Source organism: Amphimedon queenslandica, unplaced genomic scaffold, assembly GCF_000090795.2.
Source record: "Amphimedon queenslandica unplaced genomic scaffold, v1.1 AMPQUscaffold_13511, whole genome shotgun sequence".
Lineage (NCBI taxonomy): Eukaryota > Metazoa > Porifera > Demospongiae > Haplosclerida > Niphatidae > Amphimedon > Amphimedon queenslandica.
Window position 1 is genome coordinate 126300 of NW_003546253.1, and position 21408 is coordinate 147707.

The window sequence follows — 21408 nt, forward strand, 5'->3', positions numbered from 1 at the left end:
TAAAGGCGTGGCTTTGTTCTAATTAGCCCCACCCTACTGCAGCATGGCTTTTCACTTCAAAGCTATTCTTTTTGTCACCTCGCTTTCTCTCCTGCTTCACACTCTACTCCTGTACTGCCCGGTGGATATATTGTTCAAATCCAAAGATCCATTGCCTGTAAATGCTCTCAGACCTCAATTGCATTCCCTCCTTCCTCCTGCAAACAGACTCGTCTTGTTTATTGTGAGCAATGCAACTGCCAGTGATGCATACTCGGTAAAGAACGAGGACCAACCAGACTTACCTTTCATACGCAGTGTCATTAGGAAGAAAGGAAGATGGGGGATATCTTATTTTAGCAATAGTGATGCTAATGATGACTTTTATAATAATAATAATACCAGGAACTCTCTTCCATTTTTGACTGGTACTTATAGTGACCATAATGAAGATACTGTGCTTAGGTCAGCAAGCAAGGTCTGGATATGGTGCAGCCACGATGGGTCCTGTTTGAATAATGACACTGGTACTATCACTCATTTGTTTGAATCTCCAGTAACAGCAGTGACAACATCCAATGCGTCGCTTAACTGGATGTCTGATCACATTGAAAACTTATTTCTAGTCAAAGGAAACGAAGAGACAGTGGGCGAGGAGCTAATGAAAGACAAGACGATATTTTATTTTAATTTTGGATCAGCAGATCTGTCTAGCATTGATACAGCCATGCAAAACATATCGAGTTTCTTTGATTCATACTACAAAGACAGAAAGACCACATTCGTATTTACTGCATCAGTACTTGGTAATGCAACTATCGAGTCTTTACCATTGATGCTGCCATTTGTAGCATGGGGTGCTGGGATTAAGAATCCACGCTCAAAACACAGCAGTTTACTAACAGTTCACGATGAGTGGTCAGAGCAGTGGGGACTAGAGCGCCTTGAGAGAGTGGATCTGGATCAAACTGACATTGCACCTCTTCTCTCCATATTAATTGGTACACGGATACCTCTTCATTCGTTGGGGGTACTACCTGTACACTATATTCATTATAATAAGGAGTTCTTTGCCCAGGCGTTTTATTCAAACGCTTTGCAGCTGCTGGAGTTAGTCACTGCTAAAGAAAAGAGCCTTCATTCACAGTCTTTGCCATTTCTATTTCGCCCCTATCACAAGTTAACTCAGGAAATTAAGCACAAGAGGAAAACAATGATTTCCAGTTACATTAAACAAAGGAAGTTACAAGAAGCTCTTGATCTCTCAATGGAATTAGCATCACTTGCTAAAGAGGCCATTCAATATTATGATGTCTATCATCAACTTTCCGTACGACTGATAATGGCATCACTCCTCTTAGGTTGGATATCTTATCTTGTTACTATACTGACCAGACAAGATCATGATATGGAACCAGCAGACTCAAGAAAGAGAGGATTGTACTATTTTATTATATTTTCTTTCATTTTGGGGCTTGGATTTCTACTCTGGTATCAAGGCATGCCTCCTCATTTCATGATCTATTTCTGTGGAGCACTCCTTCTCTGGTCTAGTGCTATCAACAATTGCAACTATGTGAGTCGTNTGATAAAGGAAAGCTCCAAGAATCCTGCTCAATTTTACACAAGTAATTTTATCATTTTGGCTAGTATTGCTGGAATTGAACTAGTTGTATTGAGTTTTAATGGAAGACCGTATTTACTCTCTTTGCTATGGATGGGTCTCTCATTGTGGCCACTTTTAACTAAACAAGGTAGAGAGAACTTCCATTCATCATTGTACTGGTCAGTCTCGTGTGTAATAATGACTGTATATCTATCTATACTGTCTAAAAGTAGCGTGCCATCTATTCTAAATACAGCAGTTGGTTTATTAGTGGTTGCATTGGTATTGTTCCTTCTTCTAAAACCATCTATCAGCTATGCACTAACAAGTCCCAGTTCATCTTTGTTCAACTCAAAAGTTACCCTATGGATCCAATTGTTGTTGCTCCTCCTAGCCATTTTCATTAGCAACCCACTAATAAAGCTGTATGTCAACACCCATTATGTGAAGTTAGGTGTTGTATTGATGTCCTTGACACTTTTACTTGGTTTGTCATTGAGTGTTTATGGCCGTCTTTTGCAATTAGGATTATTCATGTTAATTCTTTTCATTATTTCATCTAATGGCAATAACGGGTCGATAATCTTCTTAGTTTTATTAAGCCTATGTCATTACACTTGGCTAGTTGTGGAAGATTTGCTGATTAACAGAAAAGACAATAAAGTGACTAGCCTATGTGATGGTGTTATAGCTTACAAGCCCATTGAGACTCCCGTTCTCATTCCAAGGAATGAAATATCAAATACGGAATATACTACAACTTTTAGAAGAGCAGTGATAGCATTTACTGTAATAGCGACTTCCCTTCATCACCTTGACTGTCCTAATCTATTACATGGTTATCAAGATGAACTGGTATTGTTTAGCTCTCAATTTATTCTACTGATAACTACTACATTGTGCTGTTATAACATTCTGGGTTCTTTGGCAAAGTCCTCGCTATTGGCCAGTTTAATAATTCTAACTGTTACTGTGGACCTGATGCCTCTTCACTTTCTTTTCTTCATTGAAGGAACTACTACTAAAGATGAGAGTTTGATTTATTTTTATGTCAGTATTGCTCTAGCAATGTTGCTCCCTTTTCTATTGCTCATTGTTCAAGTGCTGACAGGCAGAGTGATCATTCCAAGGAAATCTGATGGGCTAAATGATTGACGGTATATAGTACTTATTTAAATAATAATTATTAAAAATAATATAATTTTTGTGATTGAACAATAATGACTTTCTTTTTTGATATTTTTGAAATGTTGAATTGTTTTTCTAACTTTGAGACAATAGTTTAGTTAGGTGGCTGTAACTATAAATAGATAGCAATTTTAAGATAATAATTATTATTATTGTATTTACCCTTTCTCATTGAGGAGGTCAAGGAAAGCATTAAATTGCTTAAAGGTACCCTCTATTGTTTGAATAGCTTCATCATCCAGACTACTACTACTGCCTAGTAAGTATGTTATAAGTAATACAAAATTGATTATACATTAGGACCTTACCTTTTAAAGACTGCTTCTCCTCAAATAAAAATAAAACAAAATAAATTATTGTAATTATATGGAAGGATCTTACTTTTACACTGCTCAGGAGTAACTTGTTCTCTTCTTCAAGCTAAAATAAATAAAATGAAAAATTTCCCTCTTTGACTCTTTCATCTTTTTCTTGTACCTGATTAAGTCTTGTTTTCAATTCAAGCCTAGCCTTCTCTTCTTCTCTTAATTTGTTGTGACATCTCACAACTTCACTTTGCAACTGTTGAAACTCCTCCATTGTCATTGTGACTTGTATCGGCTTAGTGTGATGAGCTGCTGCTTCATTGGTAGTAGTAGTACCATTGGTTAACGATCCATTGCTAATACAAGATGATGAATAGTGAGACTTCTCTTCATCTGTACTGCTTAATCTCTATACAGGTATTCAATAGGTAACATTGTAAGAGTTGTGTAGCATACTGTACCTTAGAAACTGAGGATGGCAGTGAGTTTTTCCTATCAATGAAATAAAGATACATGAATGCATACATGTACATGTACATGCTATTGTACATGTACGTGATGATATTATTACCATCTTTGTGATGGTCTAGCTGCTGTCCTCCAAGGCTGGCCTTTCCTCTTTAGTTTAGTTTGACCAGAAGGAACATGATGATGAGTCACTATACAGTATTACAGTGTATGTCTAGCAAAATATACTTCAAATTCACTAACCTGGTAAAGCCGATGATGGTTTCTTTCTTCTCCTATATATTGGTACACCAGCAGTTTTAAGGAGGTCGTGGATTCTACTAATCTCAACATCCAGCCATTCATATCTCTGCATTATAGTTAAATATAATTATTGCTTTAATGTTGACTTTACATTTTTCTCAAAGCCTTGGCTCCCTTGCCTTTTCGATAGCATTTCCATAAGTACATCAACTTCATCATCGTCTTTAAAAAAACATTATAATCTATGTTAACAAAACTACAATATCATGCTAACCCATTAGTGCATTCTCCCTAATATCTATTATCAGTAGTCCTTTATTTGTCCTAAGAAGAGATTGGAAGAGATGAGCAGTGTTTGATGTCAATCCACAAGTTTGCATATCCAGAGCTAAAGCATCCAATGAAAGATGTACTATAGAATTTATCAATCCATACCTTTGATCCACACATCATCTTCCAGTGCTTGTACCAGCAGTGTTGCGCCACTGTCTCTGATATTGGGATTTAAATTGAGCGTGATTCTCTTAAGACCAGATATGCGTGTTGAAGGACTCGTAAAATGACCGCCTCTTAAGCTGTCCTTCCAAACTGAGCTCTGCCTATGAATAGACTGAAACTACAATACATAAAAATAGAGTAAGAGAAAAGAGAGGGAGGGGTGTTCTTGATAATGATAAATACTAATCATTATTACTCTGATCATGTCAGCAATTGCATTCATTCCCCCAGCAGTTAGGTGACACCATGTGAAATCAATCCATTCGAGGCAATGGAAGTTCTTTAAGACTTGACAAATAACTGAAAAATACGTTTAAAAAGGACCAAAAACTTTTACGTACCTGTTAGACCTTTATCGCCAATACCAGAACCTTTTAACGAGAGGTGCTTAAGAGATTGGTTTCTATAGAGACCCTATGATTAATTGAAAATAGATTCAAATATTTGGCAAGCAAACGTGCTCACCAAAGTAAAAATACAACCCTGACATAAAATAGTTAGCATGCAGCATTTAGCAAAGCATTATCATTGTAATACGACATGACTCCAATCAGAAAATTTTTTTAAATTGCTCTAAAATTTGGCAAAGAGCCCTGTACTATAGTACAAGGTCAATGGCCAAATTTTGTCAAAAATGAAAAGGAGAGAATTCTCCATTTTAATAATTTTTCTGATACAAATACATGTTCTTACGTTGTGTAGGAAGTTTGAGCTAATTCAATCAAAATTGGTTTTTTAATGAATTTTTTAAGTTGCTTCAAAATCGAGCCAAAGTCCCTGTACTATAGTACAGGGTCAATGGCCAAATTTTGCCAAAAATGAAAAGGTGAGGATTTTCCATTTTTATAATTTTTTCTGATACAAATACATGCTTTTATGTTGCGTAGAAAGTTTGAGCTGATTCCGATCAAGATTAGATTTTTTACGATTTTTTAAAGCTGTTCCAAAATCGGGCCAAAGTCCCTGTACTATAGTACAGGGTCAATGGCCAAATTTCAGTAAAAATGAAAAGTAGGAAATTCTCCATTTTTATAATTTTTTCTAATACAAATACATGTTTTTATATTGTGTAGAAACTTTGAGCTGATTCCAATCAAGATTAGATTTTTTATGAATTTTAAAAGTTGCTTTAAAATAAAGTGGTGTATCTCTGCTCACTAGAAGACATACATGTAAAACAAAATATCAGTTCTTAGAGACAGGGTAGTACTCTACACAAAATGGAGCATTATTTTAGACTCTATTTACTTTAGCTAGGAGTTTTATAATCTTAATGTCCATTTGTAGGCCCTCAAGTAATAGTGTAGTAAGAGAATCAGAATTGGAGAGTATCGGTCTTACAGATCTAAAATTATAAAAAATACAGATCCAAAATTATACAAATACAGATCTAAAATTATAATCATGCAAATTAAAATAATAATAATAATACTTGTAGCTCTGTATTTTCTTACCTAATGATATCAGTGACTGTTTCATTATCAGTTCTCTTGGCTATCAGTCTCATTGGTAGTCTGGCCCTTACACTACCTTCATCATCTAATGTCAGGAAGAACACAGCAAATATCATTAAATGAGACATGTTACATGTACATGTAAACCGTATTACACAAAACTTTCAAGGGCTATAAATTCTGCGAACTTGCCTAAAAATCTAATCTACTTCGCAGATTTAAATTTTGGGAACTTATGCGGTCTGCCATCTTGTACCGTAATAACTTGATTTTCACAGGGCAAATCTTCAAAGAATTGTGAAATCCACAAAATTTACAGCCCTCCAAAATTTTGTACTATACGGTATTCTATCTACATGTACATACAATGTTCATGCCTATTTATGCTATTATGTTAATAATTCAATCATTCTGAGTTGTAGCTGTCTGAGAAAAAACAGGTTGAAAATCCCAATTTCTACATTAAGATTCTGGGCACAAAATTTAATTTGATTTAATTTGAGCATTTTTTAAATTTGCACTGAAGCGATGATCTTTTTTATCATAATCCCTTATCTACTACTAAATTATGTACTTGTCCTCACCATTGAAGTAATGCTGGGCATTCTCTTCCCATTTATCAGTGAATATAACAGTGTGCATGATCCTGTTGGCTCTCAGCGCAGTCAGCACTGGGCACCAGTCGTTCCGCCTCATTTTATGCACTTGACAATTTAAAAGACCTTCAGCTGCCGAGTCCCTAATCCTAGCAAGGGGGTACGAGTTCTGTAAGGCGCAGAGGCTGTCATAATAAGTACAAAAATCGGTTTGTGCTTTCCTGAAAGCTTCCATTTTGTTTATTTTTCCCGCGGTAGGTGTGGTCATAAATAATAGATATATTAATACCATAGATATTAACTCTAATATCTATGTTAATATACATAGATATTAGAGTAAATGAAACTATTATCTATTATCTATGTTAGATAAAATGTTATGTTAAATTACTCTATTATCTATGTTAATAATAAAAATATTCATTATAATCATTATTTATGGTTAATATTACAAATTAGCACTTTATTTTTGAGCGCAGCGCCCGTGCAATTATAGTTGCTAAGCTACTGTTGCTAAGTTACTGTTGCTAAGTTACTGTTGCTAAGTTACTGTTGCTAAGTTACAGTTGCTAAGTTACAGTTGCTAGGTTACAGTTGCTAGATTACTGTTGCTAAGTTACTGTTGCTAAGTTACTGTTGCTAAGTTACTGTTGCTAAGTTACTGTTGCTAAGCTATTGTTGCTAGGTTACAGTTGCTATGATATGGTTGCCGTGACAATCGCCACCCCGCCCACACAATAAAAATTAATTTTTATTATTTTGATTAATTTAATTTTAATTTTTAATTTTTATACTAATTTAAATTTTTTTTATTTTTAATTTTATTATTTTATTTTTATAATTTTTATTTATTTTTATTTTATTCTATTTGAATTAATTTTTTTAACTTTAATAATATTTATTTAATTTTTAAATATTTTTATTAATAGAAATTTTAATATCATTTTAATTAATTATTTAACTGTTGCTAAGTTACTGTTGCTAGGTTACAGTTTCTAGGTTACAGTCGCTAAGTTACTGTTGCTAAGTTACTGTTGCTACGTTACAGTTACTATGATACGGTTGCCATGACAATTGCCACCCCGCCCACACAATAAAAACTAATTTTATAATTTTGATTAATTATATTTTAATTAATTTTAATTTTTAACTATAGTTTTTAATTTTAATTTTTAACTATAGTTTTTAATTTTAATTTTTAATTTTTATAATTACTTGCACAGCAGTTCAGTTTTATTTTGCCGACCATTTGCTGCAAGTAATAAGCTCATTTCCAGGCAAGCCCAATTAAAACAAAGTCGATCAAAAAACGCCATCTTGTCTTTTGCAACGAGCATGCGCATTTGCATTGTGAGTGAGAACCACATGTCTGTTTGATGTCATGGCGGAGAGAGGAGACAGCTCAGATGAGGAGCCAACCATTGCCGAAGATGTCGTCGTTACCAAATACAAGATGGCTGGAGATATGGCCAACCGTGTGTTCTCTATTGTTCATATGTTCTATTTTTCATTTTCATTCTAGGTATCCTAAAGACAGTGATTGATGGCTGCATTGAGGGTGCTAAAGTACTCGATCTTTGCCAGTTAGGGGATCAGATGATTCTAGAAGAAGCAGGCAAAGTTTTCAAGAAAGAAAAAGAGATGAAGAAAGGTTGTTAATAATTATTTAACCGATAAATTTTTGACCATACGTTACTGTGCTGTGTTTTTAGGCATTGCATTTCCGACTTGCATATCAGTCAATAACTGTGTCTGTCATTTCTCTCCTCTCAAGTCTGATCCTTTAGTAACACTCGTCAATGGAAATCTTGTTAAAGTGTATGTCTGTGTACATTGTGTTTGATATTGGGTGGTGCTTCTTTTAGCAAAGAAATAGTGTGATCATAGTGTGATCATTTTGTGATAACTTTTTAATAGTACTTTATGTGTCAGACCTACATGTAGTAGTGATTAATGTATGAGAATTCTCTTAGCCATTTTTGATGAAATACTATACTATGGTGTACAATACATGGCCTTTGGCCAAATTTTTGAGCAATTTTAAGGAATGTAGTTATAATGCAGTTATATGATGATAAAGTGTTAACACGCTCTCTCAGAAACTGTCCAACAGTTCTTCTTGTTGACCTTTTGTTCTTCACTGATTAACTGCACCATGTCCCTTTGTGGTGGTTGCTTGTTAATACATTACACTGTGTATTGTTCTTTTTATGTGTAGTGAACTAGGGGTACATGTTGATGGTTTTATAGCAGCTGTGGCACACACTACAGTGGTTGGATGTTCAAAAGTAAGATACCCAAAGCATAAAAATTAGCTCACGTCAATTATCTTCTTGTTTGTGGCACGTTTTCTAAATCTTACCCCCCCCCCTTCTCTTTTTCTCAGGATAATAAAGTGACTGGTAGATTAGCTGATGTGTTAATGGCTGGACACATTGCATCTGAGATTGCCTACAGAATGGTAGTACCAGGAGGAGAGGTATATATAGTTATGGTTTTTTTGAAGGGGAGTACCTCTTTCTCTATCTTCTAGAGTCTGGCAGTGACAGATGCCATCAATAGAGTTGGTGCTGATTTTAAATGTTCACCAGTTGAGGGTATCCTCTCTCACAGATTAAAGAAGAATTTGTACGATAGTGAAAAGACTATAATTCTTAACCCCAGCGACTCTCAGAAGTAAACCAATCAATATAATATAACATTGATAGTATAGTTCTGTTAATAATACATTTTAATGATTAATTGATTATTGTTAATGTTATTTAGGAGAGAATACAAATCGAGTGAGTTTGAGTTACACGAAGTATACGCCATTGATGTTATCATTAGTACAGGAGATGGAAAGGTTAGGATATTATTAGGATATTTTGATGCAAAAATGTTGTATTTTTAATAAACTAGTGGAGTTCCCTACAAATTCCTTGTAAATTAATACCTTACTATACTATGTCCCAACTGAGTTTGGACCAAGAAAAACTGGAATAACTTTTTATAGAAATGTGGGATAAAGATGAGACTTTTACAGGTTCTTAGTCGCCCAATGCCGCTTCAGGACCTCAGATCTTGGGTCTCTCAACCCTTAGGAACCCTGAGAACCGGGTTCTCCCTATAGACCCAATGGCATACCAAAGCTAACCGCAATGACGTTCTATGATGTCATAGTTTACATAAGCACATGTAGTGGAGCGCCCAAACTGATAATTCTTCCTTTAAAATGCTAATAGAGCAAGATCTTCTGATAATGATGGCTTTTATAAAGACTAGTTGACTCCAGCAGCTATTGTACTGCTTATCAGGAAGAACAAGACTGTTTTAAGAGTGAAACAACACAGCCAAAATATTGGCCATGTCTCTATGAATATCATTATAACATGTCATAGGTGACGTAACTACATTTTTCAAATTCCAATGCAGCTGCTTTCACTTCCGGTCCATTCTCAGTTGGGACATAGTATATCATATTTCACAAAGCAGTGTAGATTTTTGGTGCTAATTTTTGGTGCTAATTTTTGCAAGTTATTGTTAGCGTCATTTTAATCGCAATGATTTTGATAAAAAATAGACAAATATCATTATGTAAGTAGTGAAGTAAAAATAGCATTAAAAAAAGAGACTGCGAGACAAAAAATTATAACTCGGTATCTAAAACAGTATATTGTCGACCATTGATTCTTTCGTTGGGATTCCTACGTCTCTCTCTTCTACAACACTTGTCACAGCACTTGAGAACAATTGTAATCATAATACTTACCAAGGCAAACAAACAAGAACAAGAGGCAGTAATAAGAAATCCAAGACCATATTTTTTACATTCTTTACACTCTTTACATTCTTTGCTGGTTTCGCATTCTTGATATTGTATGTAACCACTTCTAACAACACTAACGTATGTTGTGTTGTAGCTACAGCCCTTGATCTGAAGTGAGACACGGTCCAATTCAACTCCATTTGTATCTGCCGTTGTAGCTTCTATCACTAGATTATACAGCCCTTCTTTTATACTTATTGAACCTCCAATGGGGCCTGTGCCTAGAAAATCATTCCATAGATTTCCATTACCATAAGCTTCTCTTGTTTTTACATATCCAAGTAGAGTAGTAGTGCTTCCCTGATTCAATGTAAGAGTCAGCTCATCTGATGGACCGTCGTTGCTATAGTAGAGTTTTTCAACTTGTATTTTGCAAATGCTCGATTCACATGTACATGTATTTCCAGTCACTTGAAAGAACAGGGTTGTTGATCCTTCTTGTTTGATGTGCATTGCTATCCCATTCTTAGCATTGCTCCTGTACATCTTCTCTGCCTTAGTGCTGATAGCATCCTCTGCTTGAAGCTCAAACATGAAATCACATCTTGAGAGAGCAACAACGTATAGCAAAAAAACAAGGAATAAGGCCTTTTTCATTTTGACTAGAACTGCTGATTCAGCAAAATAAATGTCTAGTAAGCATCATTGTTTTGTTGCAGAGATGCGGAGGCATTACTCTCTCAAGATTTGATGTGTAAACATTAACATGCCATTGATGTGTATGGGATTTCCTCTCTATGCTAAGTTATGTTTATCATTAGTTGATTTAGTTCCTCTCATTATTACATTTAAATGAAATTTGCTAATGTTTTCTATTTCTATTCTACTTTTAATATGTCACTAGTCAAGACAGCAAGACACTAGGACTACTGTGTACAAGAGAACTGAAGATAATTATAATCTTAGAATGAAGTCCTCCAGAGGTATAGTAGTTATAATACCTTTTAAAATAGAGTTATTGTAATAATGATTATTTTTTAGCATTTTTCAGTGAAGTTTGTAGCAAGTTTGATGTAATGCCATTTTCATTGAGGTACTTCTAGTGGGTGTGGTTTTAATGTGACTCCACCCATACAGATCCTTTGAAGAGGAAGGAAAGGCAAGAATGGGCGTGGTCGAATGTACTAATCATAATTTATTGGAACCATTTCATGTACTGTATGAAAAAGAAGGTATACTTATAGTTACATGTATATCCATTTTAAAACTGATTGTTACTACTGTTAATGGCAGAATGATGAACACTTTCTTTCCCCGACAGAAAGAGTTAGTAGCTCTTCCTTTGTTGATATTTTAACCTGTTACTGACTGCCTATGTACATGTATTTACAATCATACTTGCTAATTTATTTATTGTCATCATAGTCATTATTAATAATGTTGTTATTATTATTTTTATTATTTTAGGAGAATTCGTAGCTCAATTCAAGTTTACTGTATTGCTGATGCCAAATGGACCTTTGAAGTAATGAAGTTCAGGGTTTCCCACAGTTTTTAGTATAGTGCTTAGCATCTTGACGGCAGATTTCTAAAATTGTTCCAAAATTTGGCAAAACACCCTGTACTATAGTACAGGGGTTTTGGCCAAATTTCACCAAAAATGAAAAGGAGAAAAATCTTTTTTATAATTTTTACTGATGCATATACATGTACTTATGTTGTGTAGAAAGTCTGAGTTGATTGCAATCAAAACTTGATTTTTTACAAATTGTTATAGTTGCTCCAAAATTGGGCCAAAGTCCCTGTACTATAGTACAGGGTCGATAGCCAAATTTTGTCAATAATGGCTAGGAGAGAATTTTTCATTTTTATAATATTTGCTGATGCATATACAAGTTCTTATGCTGTGTAGCAAATTTGAGCTTATTCCAATCAAAATTGAATTTTTTAATGAATTTTTGAAGTTGCTCCAAAATTGGGCCAAAATCCCTGTACTATAGTACAGGGTTGATAGCCAAATTTTGCCAAAAATGGCTAGGAGAAAATTCTCAATTTTAATAATTTTTTCTGATACATAATTATACATTTTTTAAGGTTATGTAGCAAATTTGAGCTAATTCCGATCAAAATTGAATTTTTTATGAATATTTGAATTTGTTCCAAAATTGGGCCAAAGTCTCTGTACTATATATAGTACAGAGTCGGAAGCTAAATTTTGCCAAAAATCGCTAGGCAAGAATTCTCCATTTTAATAAATTTTTCTGATGCATATACAATGTACATTTTCTTATGTTGTGTAGCAAGTTTGAACTGATTCCAATCAAGTTTGGATTTTTTACAGATTTTTTAAGTTGCTCCAAAAGCCATGTAGCATGGCGCTGCTGTTTAGCTCACTTACCATGCTTGGTGGGAAACCCTGATTAAGTTATTGCTATACCTATACCAAGAGTGGATAATTATTTAGGGAGAGTGTCTAACCCGCCTATAATCTGTGATACCACAGTGCGTAAGTTTACATAGCATGGTTATTAGCACCAAGTAGCCATTCTTGCGTCCTTATACTGATTCCAAGTCAGAAGGCTGCAAATAAGAAAGAGCCAACCATTAGAAGAACATATTCCCGTCTGCTCCTGCTTGTTTCTCGCACTATATGATCCTCAGAGTGGAAATATAAGTCTTAAAGTTGCCTGCATGCTTCAAGCGCCATTTTATCAGTCACACCCATAAATTTGAAGATTACTGAGATTAACTCTGTATACTTGCAAAAAACGGATGTAAACATACGCGCTGTGGTATCACAGAATATAGGCAGGTTAGACACTCTCCCTAAATAATTATCCACTCTTGCCTATACTTTACTATAATTTGTTCAACTGTAGGCTACTACAAAATCATTGCTTTCTTGTATTTCTTTTTGTTTTATAGAATAACTAATACATTATTTGATCCATCAGTGATTGAGAGTACCAATAAATTAGAGGATGCAGAACTAAAGGTAATGGAGTCACATTATTAGTAATTTAGTATTACTAATTTTACTATTACTATTATTATTATTATTATTATTATTATTATTATATTTTAGACATTATTAGCAACATCAGTGTCAAAGAAAGCTAAGAAGAAGAAGAAAAAGGCTGGAAAGTCGTCAGCAGCCACAGATGAAGCCGAGACAGGAACAAATGATGACTGAGAATAAGTTTAATTGATTTATTTATAGATTAATTATTGTTTCCTCTACTTGTTACAAAGATAATTTATTTTGTTAATATCAATTGTGTGCTAATACGTATATGACAGGAGTGCATGGTGCTTCACACACTCTTGATTGTGGTAGTTGCATCTGCTTTGATTGCATATTGTAATACTAGTTACTAGTTAGGCAAAACAAGATCACTGTTAATTAGAAAATAGTCAGTTAAAATAAGAACTAAGCAATCAAGCTCTAACTATAAGTAGCCCAATACCTTATGTGGTCTAATTGGTCTTTGGTGTATTGTTCTTTTTATATGTAGTGAACTAGGGGTACATGTTGAATTTTGATGGTTTTATAGCAGCTGTGGGACACACTACAGTAGTTGGATGTTCAAAAGTAAGATATTTCAAATTTAAATTGACCCACTAATATTATCTTACTCCCTCTCTTTCTCAGGATAATAAAGTGACTGGTAGATTAGCTGATGTGTTAATGGCTGGACACATTGCCTCTGAGATTGCTTACAGAATGGTAGTACCAGGAGGAGAGGTATATAGTTATGATTTTTTTGAAGCTGAATACCTCTATCTTCTAGAGTCTGGCAGTGACAGATGCCATCAATAGAGTTGGTGCTGATTTTAAATGTTCACCAGTCGAGGGTATCCTCTCTCACAGATTAAAGAAGAATTTGTATGATAGTGAAAAGACTATAATTCTTAACCCCAGCGACTCTCAGAAGTAAACCAATAAATATTCTGTATGCTAATAAAATTATGCTATAATGATTATTTTTTTAGGAGAGAATACAAATCGAGTGAGTTTGAGTTACATGAAGTATACGCCATTGATGTTATCATTAGTACAGGAGATGGAAAGGTTAGGATATTTTTACGACCTAGGGGCGAAGCCCCCAGGTTGTTCCTATTATTGATTTCACCGTCGCGCTATCTATATTATTTATTTATTTGTATGTCCACACTTACATTTCTTTTATGCATGTTGTATTGGAGAAATAACAAGCCTTAGCAACCACCTGCCCACGCTCCTTTACGTTAGTGGGTGTGGCCACGGCAAACAAAATGGCGGCTTACACGGGACAAAGTTATGAGCTTTCTAGCAGCAAGAGAACATAGAGATACTGTCTAAAGACTTCTCTAGAAGCATTATAAGGTAGAGAGAACCTCTGTAAGTCTTAATAAGTGCCCAGTTATGCATGCAAGGTGGTGAAATCAATTATAGGAATATTTTTACACTAAATCTAAAATTGCACACTTGTAGCTAATTAAAGTACCGTATAAGTGGTTTTTTTCGAGGGAATTATATTTCGCGAAATCTGCTAAAATTCCAATTCGCAGATTTTAATTTCGCGAATTCTACCACGTGTGCCATGCGGGTACCGTATTAAATTGATTTTCGCGGATTTTATTTTCGCGAATCACGAGGGAATCCGCGAAATTCGCGAAATTTGCAACCCTCGAAAAAACCACTTATACGGTATTACAGTATAATTAAGAGGTGTGACCACCAATACCTAGCATGTCAGGTCATTTGGTTCATTCACTGGTTTTTAATTTTGAATTTTGATGGTTTAATTGTTTTTACATTAACGGGAAAAGTTTGGTGAATAAAACTATAACTAAAACTAGAAGCACTGGAAGAATAAAACTAGAACTAAAATACAATTTTGAAGTGATAATAGTAATTAAAACTTAAAATTAAGGAAAAAGGAAACTAAAAATAAAATCATTGTACTATACTAAAACAGCTTTGCAAAGTTTGTGGGGTGGGCATAAAAATTAGATATTACTGTTAATCTCTACTAATTTCATATTTTTCCTTTCTTTCTTTCGGTCCCAACATTTAAGAATAATTGTCACAAAAATAGCAGCAATAGCGATACAGCAAGCGATCGTGCCAGTTACAACTGTTCCAATCCCATAATTTACTAATTTTTCACAAGGCTCACAGACACTGCATTCTTGATATCGTATGTAGCCACTTTTAACAACACTGACACTTGTTGTACTATTATTACAGTCCAAGATCTGAAATGAGACATAATCCACTTCAACTCCGTGTTCATCTGCGATTGTAGCTTCTATGACAAGGTTATACAGTCCTTCTGTAATACTTGTATGGCCCCCAATAGGACCCGTGTCTTGAAAATCGTTCCATAATTCTCCATTAGAACTAGCTTCTCTTGTACGAATGCTTCCAAGCACAGTACTGCTGGCCTTGTTTAAAATAAGAGTAAACTCATCTGGTGCACCATCATTACTGTAGCGGAGATTTCCCACTTGCATTCGACATGTATCATTCCCAGTCACTTGAAAGAACAGAGTTATAGATGCTCCTTGTTTGATGAGAGCTGCTATACCATTCTTGGCATTGCTCCTGTACATCTTCTCTGCTTCCGTGCTGATACCATCCTCTGCCTGAATCTCAATCGTAAAATCACATTTTGAGAGAGCAACAATATATAGCATAAAAGCAAAGGATAAGGCCTTCTCCATTTTGATATTACTTGTCAATTCAGCAAAATACTGTAAATTCCTAGCTAACCATTATTTGTCATAACATTTAACATTTCCTCTATGCTAAGTTATGTTTATTAGTTCCTGTCATTATTACATGTTAATGACAATTGCTAATGTTTCCCATTTCTATTCTACTTTTAATATGTCACTAGTCAAGACAGCAAGACACTAGGACTACTGTGTACAAGAGAACTGAAGACAATTATAATCTTAAAATGAAGTCCTCCAGAGGTATAGTAGTTATAGTACCTTTTAGAATAATCTTATTGTAATAATGATTATATTGTTTTTATTTTGTTTTTAGCATTTTTCAGTGAAGTTTGTAGCAAGTTTGATGTAATGCCATTTTCATTGAGGTATTTCTAGTGGGTGTGGTTTTAATGTGACTCCGCCCATACAGATCTTTTGAAGAGGAAGGAAAGGCAAGAATGGGCGTAGTCGAGTGCACTAATCATAATTTATTGGAACCGTTTCATGTACTGTATGAAAAAGAAGGTACATCTATACTTATGATTATAGTTATTTTATAATTGATTGCTACTACTGTTAATGGCAGAATGATAAACACTTTCTTTCCCCGACAGAAAGAGTTAGTAGCTCTTCCTTTGTTGATATTTTAACCCGTTACTGACTGCCTATGTATTTATAATTATACTTGCTAATTTATTTATTGTCATCATAGTCATTATTATTAATGTTGTTGTTATTATTTTTATTATTTTAGGAGAATTCGTAGCTCAATTCAAGTTTACTGTATTGCTGATGCCAAATGGACCTTTAAAGTAATGAAGTTCAGGGTTTCCCACAGTTTTTAGTATAGTGCTTAGCATCTTGATGGCAGATTTCTAAAATTGTTCCAAAATTTGGCAAAACACCCTGTACTATAGTACAGGGGTTTTGGCCAAATTTCACCAAAAATGAAAAGGAGAAAAGTCTTCATTTTTATAATTTTTACTGATGCATATACAAGCTCTTATGCTGTGTAGCAAATTTGAGCTTATTCCAATCAAAATTAAATTTTTTAATGAATTTTTGAAGTTGCTCCAAAATTGGGCCAAAGTCCCTGTACTATAGTACAGGGTTGATAACCAAATTTTGCCAAAAATGGCTAGGAGAAAATTCTCAATTTTAATATTTTTTCTGATACATAATTATACATTTTCTTAGGTTATGTAGCAAATTTGAGCTAATTCCGATCAAAATTGAATTTTTTATGAATATTTGAATTTGTTCCAAAATTGGGCCAAAGTCTCTGTACTATATATAGTACAGAGTCGGAAGCTAAATTTTGCCAAAAATCACTAGGCGAGAATTCTCCATTTTAATAAATTTTTCTGATGCATATACAATGTACATTTTCTTATGTTGTGTAGCAAGTTTGAACTGATTCCAATCAAGTTTGGATTTTTTACAGATTTTTCAAGTTGCTCCAAAAGCCATGTAGCATGGCGCTGCTGTTTAGCTCACTTACCATGCTTGGTGGGAAACCCTGATTGAGTTATTGCTATACCTATACTTTACTATAATTTGTTCAACTGTAGGCTACTACAAAATTATTGCTTTCTTGTATTTCTTTTTGTTTTATAGAATAACTAATACATTATTTGATTAATCAGTGATTGAGAGTACCAATAAATTAGAGGATACAGAACTAAAGGTAATGGAGTCACATTATTAGTAATTTAGTATTACTAATTTTACTATTACTATTATTATTATTATTATTATTATTATATTTTAGACATTATTAGCAACATGAGTGTCAAAGAAAGCTAAGAAGAAGAAGAAGAAGTCTGGAAAGTCGTCAGCAGCCACAGATGAAGCCGAGACAGGAACAAATGATGACTAGAATAAGTTTAATTGATTTATTTATAGATTAATTATTGTTTCTTCTACTTGTTACAAAGATAATTTATTTTGTTAATACCAATCGTGTGCTAACATATATGACAGGAGTGCATGGTGCTTCATGCACTCTTGATTGTGGTAGTTGCATCTGCTTTGATTGCATATTGTAATACTAGTTACTAGTTAGGCAAAACAATGTCACTGTCAATTAGAAAATAGTCAGTTAAAATAAGAACTAAGCAATCAAGCTCTAACTATAAGTAGCCCAATACCTTATATGGTCTAATTGATCTTTGGTGTATTGTTCTTTTTATGTGTAGTGAACTAGGGGTACATGTTGAATTTTGATGGTTTTATAGCAGCTGTGGCACACACTACAGTGGTTAAGTAAGATATTTGAAATTTAAATTGACCCACTAATATTATCTTACTCCCTATCTTTCTCAGGATAATAAGGTAACTGGTAGATTAGCTGATGTGTTAATGGCTGGACACATTGCCTCTGAGATTGCTTACAGAATGGTAGTACCAGGAGGAGAAGTATATATAGTTATGATTTTTTTGAAGCTGAGTACCTTTTTCTCTGTCTTCTAGAGTCTGGCAGTGACAGATGCCATCAATAGAGTTGGTGCTGATTTTAAATGTTCGCCAGTCGAGGGTATCCTCTCTCACAGATTAAAGAAGAATTTGTACGATAGTGAAAAGACTATAATTCTTAACCCCAGCAACTCTCAGAAGTAAATCAATAAATAGGGACAATAACTCTTTATGCTAATTATGCTATCATGAGCTGTTGTTGTTATTGTTCTTGTTATTATTATTATTATTATTGTTATTATTATTGTTTTTTGTTATTTGTTTGCTTTAAGAGAGGATGAAAAATCAAGTGCATTTGAGTTAAATGAAGTATACACTATTGACATCATTTGTACAGGAGATGGAAAGGTTAGTAATTTATTGGGATATTATTAGGATATTTCGACACAGAACAAATGACATTTGTTACTAGTTGCACTTATTTGCAATTACCAAAAAAAATAAAATTAAAGTATCAACAAAGTTTGTGGGGTGGGAATAACAATGAGATGTTACTGTTAATCTTCACTAATTTCATATTTTTAGTTTCCTCTTTTTCGGTCCCAACATTTAAGAATAATTGTTACACAAATAGCAGCAATAGCGATACAGCAAGCGATTGTGCCAGTCACAATTGTTCCAACCCCATAATTTTCTAATTTTTCACAAGGGTCACAGGCACAGACACTGCATTCTAGATATCGTATGTAGCCACTTTTAACAGCACTGACACTTGTACTATTATTACAGTCCAAGATCTGAAGTGAGACATAGTCCACTTCAACTCCATATTCATCTGCAATTGTAGCTTCTATGACAAGGTTATACAGTCCTTCTGTAATACTTGTATAGCCTCCAACAGGACCTGTGTCTTGAAAATCGTTCCATAATTCTCCGTTAGAACTAGCTCCTCTTGTACGAGTGCTTCCAAGCACATTACTGCTGGCCTTGTTTAAAGTAAGAGTAAGCTCATCTGGTTCACCATCATTACTGTAGTGGAGATTTCCCACTTGCATTCGGCATACATCATTTCCAGTCATTGTAAAGAACAGAGTTATAGATGCTCCTTGTTTGATGAGAACTGCTATACCATTCTTGGCATTGCTCCTGTACATCTTCTCTGCCTCAGTGCTGATACCATCCTCTGCCTCAAGCTCAACTGTGAAATCACCTTTTGAGAGAGCAACAACGTATAGCATCATTAGTATGGTAACAAAGAATAAGGCTTTCTTCATCGTGATAGTATTAACTGACAACAAAAGAATGTCTAGCTAAGCATCAATGTTTTGGCAGAGATACGAAGTGAGGTATGTCCGTGTAATCTGTTTATATAAACATTAAAATTTCCTCGGTGCTTTTCCCAAAAGTTATGTTTATCATTAGCTCCTCTCATTATTACATTTTAATGACAACTGCTAATGTTTCCCATTTCTATTCTACTTTTCATATGTCACTAGTCAAGACAGCAAGACACTAGGACTACTGTGTACAAGAGAACTGAAGATAATTATAATCTAAAAATGAAGTCCTCCAGAGGTATGATAGTTATAATACCCTTATTTTATTGTAATAATGATTTGTTTTAGCATTTTTCAGTGAAGTTTGTAGCAAGTTTGATGTAATGCCATTTTCATTTAGTGGTTGTGGTTTTAATGTAACTCCGCCCATGCAGGTCATTTGAATTGAAGAGGAAGGAAAGGCAAGAATGGGTGTGGTCGAATGTACTAATCATAATTTATTGGAACCATTTCATGTACTGTATGAAAAAGAAGGTACATCTATACTTATGATTATATTTATTTTATAATTGATTGCTACTACTGTTAATGGCAGAATGACGAACACTTTCTTTCCCCGACAGAAAGAGTTAGTAGCTCTTCCTTTGTTCATATTTTAACCTGTTACTGACTGCCTATGTATTTATAATTATTACTTACTGATTTATTTATTATTATAATCAGCATCATTATTATTGTTATTATATTATTTTGTGCTTTTTTTTATTATTTTAGGAGAATTAGTAGCTCAATTCAAGTTTACTGTGTTGCTGATGCCAAAATGGACCTTTAAAGTAATGAAGTTTAGGGTTTCCCACAGTTTTTGATATAGTACTTAGCATCTTGACGGCAGATTTCTAAAATTGCTCCAAATTTTGGGCAAAACACCTTGTACTATAGTACAGGGTTTTTGAAAAAATTTTACCAAAAATAAAAAGGAGAGAATTCTTCATTTTTATAATTTTTATTCATGTATATACATGTATTTGTGTTGTGTAGAAAGTCTGAGTTGATTCTTGTCAAAACTTGATTTTTTACAAATTTTTAAAGTTGCTCCAAAAGCCATGTAGCATTGTAGTGCTGTTTAGCTCACTTACCATGCTTGGTGGGAAACCCTGATCAAGTTATTGCTATACCTATACTTTAATATAATTTGTTGAACTGTAGACTACTACAAAATCATTACTTTCTTTCATTCCTTTTTGTTTTATAGAATAACTAATACATTATTTGATCCATCAGTGATTGAGAGCACCAATAAATTAGATGATGCAGAACTTAAGGTAATAGTGACTCATAAACACAGTGACATTATATAATATTAATATTATTATTATTACTATTATTATTATTATTATTATTGTTATTATTATATTTTAGACATTATTAGCAACATCAGTGTCAAAGAAAGCTAAGAAGAAGAAGAAGAAGGCTGGAAAGTCGTCAGCAGCCACAGATGAAGCTGAGACAGGAACAAATGATGACTGAGAATAAGTTTAATTGATTTATTTATAGATTAATTATTGTTTCTTCTACTTGTTACAAAGATAATTTATTTTGTTCATTAAAATTGTGTTAAGTTGTATCTGTGTGTGGCCCATGCTAACATCAATTTTGGCACCAGTTTACATGTACTTTTAAATTGCTAAAACAAAATCAATAACATAACAAAAAAGAATGAGACATTTTTGTAAGAAAAAAGATAACATTTAAAATCACTTAGTCAAACGGTAACAATACTATTCACTTAATAATTTGCCTCCAAAATATAAAATGGCAAGAGTAGCTAAACTTACAAAAATTCCACCACCAACAGCAACTGGGATGCTAAGACCAAGACCAAGAGTCATACCACAACCAACACCAATGCCAGCACCGGCACTTACAAG

The 21408-nt window shown here is 34.0% G+C and overlaps 3 protein-coding genes across 8 annotated transcripts; 2 read left to right on the top strand and 1 right to left on the bottom strand.

Annotated features, from left to right (window-relative positions):
* The first annotated feature begins 6 nt into the window (after positions 1-6).
* LOC105316413 (GPI ethanolamine phosphate transferase 1) lies at positions 7-2797 on the top strand. Its single transcript, XM_020005069.1, has one exon. The coding sequence runs from the start codon at positions 44-46 to the stop codon at positions 2738-2740; it is 2697 nt and encodes an 898-aa protein (XP_019860628.1). The 5' UTR covers positions 7-43; the 3' UTR covers positions 2741-2797.
* On the bottom strand, positions 2786-6608 carry LOC100637280 (centrosomal protein of 78 kDa-like). 2 transcript variants are annotated; one of them, XM_020005089.1, is made up of 16 exons: positions 6326-6608; positions 5742-5826; positions 5536-5632; positions 4629-4701; positions 4484-4587; positions 4225-4405; positions 4064-4177; positions 3941-4011; positions 3790-3895; positions 3650-3737; positions 3540-3570; positions 3251-3487; positions 3155-3193; positions 3082-3097; positions 2936-3029; positions 2786-2885 (listed from the first exon to the last, which is right to left on the bottom strand). In XM_020005089.1, the coding sequence occupies exons 1-16, from the start codon at positions 6603-6605 to the stop codon at positions 2849-2851; spliced, it is 1653 nt and encodes a 550-aa protein (XP_019860648.1). In that variant the 5' UTR covers positions 6606-6608; the 3' UTR covers positions 2786-2848. The 2 variants fall into 2 exon arrangements, with proteins under 2 accessions (XP_019860648.1, XP_011409573.2); XM_011411271.2 differs by having other exon boundaries at positions 3082-3100.
* Positions 6609-7662: 1054 nt separating this feature from the next.
* LOC100632144 (proliferation-associated protein 2G4-like) lies at positions 7663-21057 on the top strand. 5 transcript variants are annotated; one of them, XM_020005100.1, is made up of 13 exons: positions 7663-7812; positions 7860-7988; positions 8050-8155; positions 8556-8625; positions 8724-8816; positions 8871-9013; positions 9104-9182; positions 10990-11068; positions 11127-11178; positions 16219-16313; positions 16543-16600; positions 20733-20802; positions 20900-21057. In XM_020005100.1, exons 1-13 carry the CDS (start codon positions 7719-7721, stop codon positions 21005-21007), a joined length of 1176 nt encoding a protein of 391 aa, XP_019860659.1. In that variant the 5' UTR covers positions 7663-7718; the 3' UTR covers positions 21008-21057. The 5 variants fall into 5 exon arrangements, with proteins under 5 accessions (XP_019860659.1, XP_019860672.1, XP_019860665.1 ...); XM_020005113.1 differs by lacking the exon at positions 20733-20802 and adding an exon at positions 17406-17475 and having other exon boundaries at positions 20900-20937; XM_020005106.1 differs by lacking the exons at positions 20733-20802; positions 20900-21057 and adding exons at positions 17406-17475; positions 17560-17763.
* The last annotated feature ends 351 nt before the right edge of the window (positions 21058-21408 follow it).